This window comes from Sinocyclocheilus anshuiensis, unplaced genomic scaffold (assembly GCF_001515605.1).
Source record: "Sinocyclocheilus anshuiensis isolate Anshui unplaced genomic scaffold, SAMN03320099.WGS_v1.1 scaffold132, whole genome shotgun sequence".
NCBI lineage: Eukaryota > Metazoa > Chordata > Actinopteri > Cypriniformes > Cyprinidae > Sinocyclocheilus > Sinocyclocheilus anshuiensis.
Window position 1 is genome coordinate 341,411 of NW_015555730.1, and position 4,811 is coordinate 346,221.

Below are 4,811 nucleotides of genomic sequence, written 5' to 3' on the forward strand. Positions count from 1 at the left end.
GGGACCAAAATTGATCAACTTACATTTCTCATAAATTAAAGGCTAGTGTTTGTTTGATCATTTTTCTTGCAGTACTTTGGGTAATGGGGTTGAATGATTGAGTTTTATTACCACAGTGAAAACTACTATATGCATAAACATTTTGAAAGTGGAATGAGAGTGAGTACTTCCTGTCATGCTGTAGAAAGTGTATAAATCATGTTATTTTTTTGTTGTCACAATCTTAAGGAATGTTGCATTTCTTGTAATCAAGGGGAAATCATGCAGTAACAGGGTTTCACAAAAATGTTGCAAAACGCTGAAATTTAAATATTACTTTTTGGTAGTAAAAAGTATGCATTGAAATATATGTATTATTGTAATAATAATAATATTATGCATTAATTAAACTGCTGATTGTCATATATACACTGAACAAAATTATAAACGCAACACTTTTGTTTTTGCCCCATCAAATTATTTTCAGTTTAATAGATGCAAATATTTTTGTTGTTTTATATTAATTGTTACAGTCGAAGTTCAAGACCAATCTGTCACTTCAACAGATTTTCATCACACACACACACACACACACAACATGCAAAAACAACAGACATGGACACCTGTGCATCATCCATAAGTTATATTGATTGAAATATATGTCAGATCAAGCAGTGGTCAGTGTTGTGAAGTCATAAACACCATCCATTTTTCCCAGAATTGGAAATATTTGTCCATCCATAGACTGAGACTGAAGTAGACAGACTGAAAAAGTCATTCTCCATCCAGTCAGTCTTTGTTGGAGGTATTACAGCTTTCTTGCTTCTTCTAATAGTGTCTTTAATAGATACTTGGCTTTCACTATCAAATGAGCTGATATGTTACCCAAATACACTGTAGAAGAGAGCAGTCAGTTTCATCACCAAAACCTCCTGCCAGTAAGATCAATCTATCAATAGATTTTTCAAATATTTTATTATTTTATTTTGTTGTAATTATTACATACAACCAAAGAAGGTCAAGACCTCTGATGTGGGACAGGCTACAAATCTCCATTTTAAGGTGGGATAAATGTGTTTAATACTAAGTAGTTTTCATGCTAGCTGAATTTTATGCTATTTATTAAACGTATCTAATAGGTATCATAACAAAAAGTGTGATTTTTTTTTTTTTTTTTTTGGTTCCTCTAATGCTTAAATTCTTGGGACACCAAAGTAACCATTTTTGTGATGCATGCACCCTTATTTTTTATTCTTCTTTTTTTTTCTTACTACATTCTTATGTGAAGATGTCATTTTGCCTGCTTGCACAGTTTCCAGCCACAGGACTGTGTTCATATTAGAGAGTTCATAACAGAGGCTTCTTAGGAGCTCATCACAGCGAGCTCATTCTGCAAGGCCTGAATCATGGCACTGTTTCCAATTTGGGAGATTTTCCAACAAAAGGCTGTTTAGGCCTGCTTTCCTTCCCTGCATCTGGGAAGATCATGTCCTCAGTATCCACATTTTTATCCAGGTTCACGTCAAGTGCTTCCACTTAGTGGCTTATAAGCCCTTACACCTCTTAAGTGGATTTAGGTTGTGTATATTGACATACTTAGCATGGCTTTGCAAGAGAGCACATTCAGGATTTCCCCTCGTTATCGCTGAGCATATACTGTGTCATTTCAGTTCATGCGAAGGCCGGCATCTCCACTAAACACTTGCCTTTCCTCACTCTGCTTTTGAATACAGCACTTGTTTCAGGATTTTTGCTGCCTGGTTGAAGGAAATGAAGAGCAAGTCATTTGCATGTCTTCACAGCTTCTCGATGGGCATCTGTAATGTAAACTGAGGTGGAGGGAAAGGCTGAGGTAGTTCAGTGCTCTGTAACATCATCAAGACAAACATCCATGTGAAGAAAGAGCCGTCAGCTACTTGTATTTTCAGTAGGAACGCACAAGTCTAGTTCCATTGTCTCAGTACGTACAGACAGTAAACGTTGTCATTTACTGCAGATTAATCTCAAAAGTAAAATCTCAAGAGAAGGCAGGGCATGTCACAATGAGACACGAGGAATGAGGGTTAAATATCAGTTTGCTATTTTTGTTGTAGATTCAATATCATTTATTTCTTGTCATTCTTTTTACTGTGGGTAACCAATCTTAATACATCAGGGAATACATGTGCTATTTTTATCAGTGCTGTATGAGTAAAAGACTTGACAGTGATGAGCCTTCTCTCATGGCTGCCTGTTTTGCACTGACCCCTTGTGGCCATGCGGAGTTACAGCTAGCACTCAGGTCAATTCAAGATATTATTTTTATTTGTTTTGTTTGTTTGTTTTGTATTTTTCTTTATTTTCTTTCTTTTTTTCTTATATTTTGCTGTTTCTTTTATTCTGTCTGTGCCATAGAGTCTTATAGGCAACACTGACATTTCGAAAAACTGCACCTTTTATTTTTATTACTTAAGTTTTGTTTTATTATTTTACCTTGTTTTATTTTAATTTTTATTATATCATTATGATATAATTTATATAATTTTTACTTATTTTTTTACATTTTTATCTTTTTAAATTAATTTATTTTAATGAATTTATATTTTTTTTTTTTTTTTTTTTTTTTTTTTATTATATCATTATGATATAATTTATATAATTTTTACTTATTTTTTTACATTTTTATCTTTTTAAATTAATTTATTTTAATTAATTTATATATTTTTTATTTTTTTTATTTTTGGGGCAGACCATATATGATAATATTGATTACTACGGAAGACCAAAGGGGACTATGGGCAAAAGTCTTGACATTTAGCAAAACTGTGCCTTTAATTTTTATTTATCACATTTATGTTTTCTATTATTATTATTATTATTTTGTTTTTTACCCATTTTATTTTGTTTTTTTTCCCCCCAGTATTTTTATTTTATTTATTTTTTCTTTTATTTCTACTTTTGTCTTTTATTTTTTTTCACCATCTATGATTATATTTATTATTATGGAAGACCAAAGGGGACTATGGGCAACACTCTGACATTTAGCAGTACTGTGCCTTTTATTTGTAGTATTATTATTATTATTTTATTTATTTATTTATTTTCAGTTATTTAATTTTATTTATTTTTCTTTTATTTTTAGTTTTTTCTTTTATTTTATTTTTGTCTTTATATAGCTTTTTATTTTGGCCATGTCATATAGATTTGGGATGGATAGCACTCACAGCTGCGCCTCATATGACCTGAGTTTGAGTCCTGGCTCGAGGTCTTTAGCCAATTCTGTGCCCCTCTCTCGGTCTCATCTATACACACACATATATGCATTTATTTTATTATATCATATATTGTATGTGTGTATCTGTATCCGTCACTTTAGAATAAATGTTTCTCTCTCTTTGACGTTCAGATCGCTAAGCTCAGGCTCCAGCTGCAGCGCAGTAAGCAGAGCGGAGGCCGGCAGTGTAAGGACAGTAAAGAGCGTCTCTCCCCCCTCCACTGCTGTAGCAGCAGCACCTCCATTACTGCCACTACCATCAGCACAGCCAGCCAAGCTCCGGTCCGCACACATTACATCAGTGTATGCACTAAACACATCCAGCAAATTCTGTGCAGTTAGTTAAATGTGAATTTGTGTCGTCTCCGTGTTCAGTCATCCATGTCGAAGTCAGCACAGATGCCGCTGTCCAACATCACAGTGCCAAAGGCCTCCATCTCCAGGGTTCCCAGCAGCATGGAGGGCATCAACCATGAGCTGGAGAAAGTCTTCATCAAAGACAACGGCGAGAAAGAGGAGCTCAAGGTGCAGGCACACTCCTAAAGACTTAATCACATTACGTACAAATGTTTAGCATGAAAAACAAATGCATATTATTGAGTACAATGGCAGATTTGGTGAAAAAATATAGATGTTTTATATTTTTATACTGTACTTAATAAAGTAATAAGCCCCAAGAAGCCGTGGTTTACAGTAAATTTATAACAGCTAAGGGGCGTTGTTAGGCACGACGCGAAGCGGAGCTGTTATAAATTCACTGTAAACCACGGCTTCAAGGGGCTTATTGCGTTTATAAAACGGTTATTCCATATACGTAGTTAGGTTTCACAGAATAAAACAGAGCAAATAAAGTGTAATGATATTAATAAAAACAGCATTCTTCCACCAAACAATGTAGTTCCTCAGAATCAGTTGTGGTTGCAACCATAGATATGTATAGATGCCCCATTTCGATGGCTCCTGGCACATAGATGCGGCCGCCATCTTGGAACGGTCAACTTGACGTCATTCACCATACTGTAGGTTCTCACAGAGCCGTTGAGCCGTTCTGTGCAGGATTGTGGCATCTTTCGAATATTCAGTGATTACTATGGTGAATGACATCAAGTCGACCGTTACAATATGGCAGACAGCTTAAGTATAGTGACACATAGAAACAGTCGCTAATGAGGCATCTACGTGTATATATATCTATGGTTGCAACAAAGTGGTTGCCAAGCAACAGACAAACGTAAATAAAGGTGTATGTTTGTAGAGTAATTTACAACAGCTTCGAACGCGGCTCAACCAATCAGAATCAAGGACCGGAACTATCCGTTTTATTTAAAAAAATTGCCTAAAAACTAATCTAAAATATTTTATTATAAACAAAAAATTTGTTGTTTTTTTAAAGAAGTCTCTTCAATGCTCTATATAATTGATAAAAAATGCACTAAAAACTGTGATATTGTGAAATATTATTACAATTTAAAATAATGGTTTCCTATTTTAATATATTTTAAAATGTAATTTATTCCTATTAATCAAAGCTGAATTTTCAGCGTCATTACTCCAGTCTTCAGTGTCACATGATCTCCAG

General features: G+C 34.3%; 1 protein-coding gene across 1 annotated transcript in view; it reads left to right on the plus strand.

The window, feature by feature from the left end:
• Window positions 1-3,329: 3,329 nt before the first annotated feature.
• Window positions 3,330-4,811, plus strand: part of LOC107672859 (glucocorticoid-induced transcript 1 protein-like) — a 4,934-nt gene continuing 3,452 nt past the window's right edge. Inside the window, exons 1-2 of the mRNA XM_016466234.1 lie at window positions 3,330-3,514; window positions 3,608-3,757. Of these exons, the coding sequence (XP_016321720.1) occupies window positions 3,614-3,757 (144 nt within the window). The 5' untranslated portion in view covers window positions 3,330-3,514; window positions 3,608-3,613. The remainder of the gene's footprint in view (window positions 3,515-3,607; window positions 3,758-4,811) is intronic.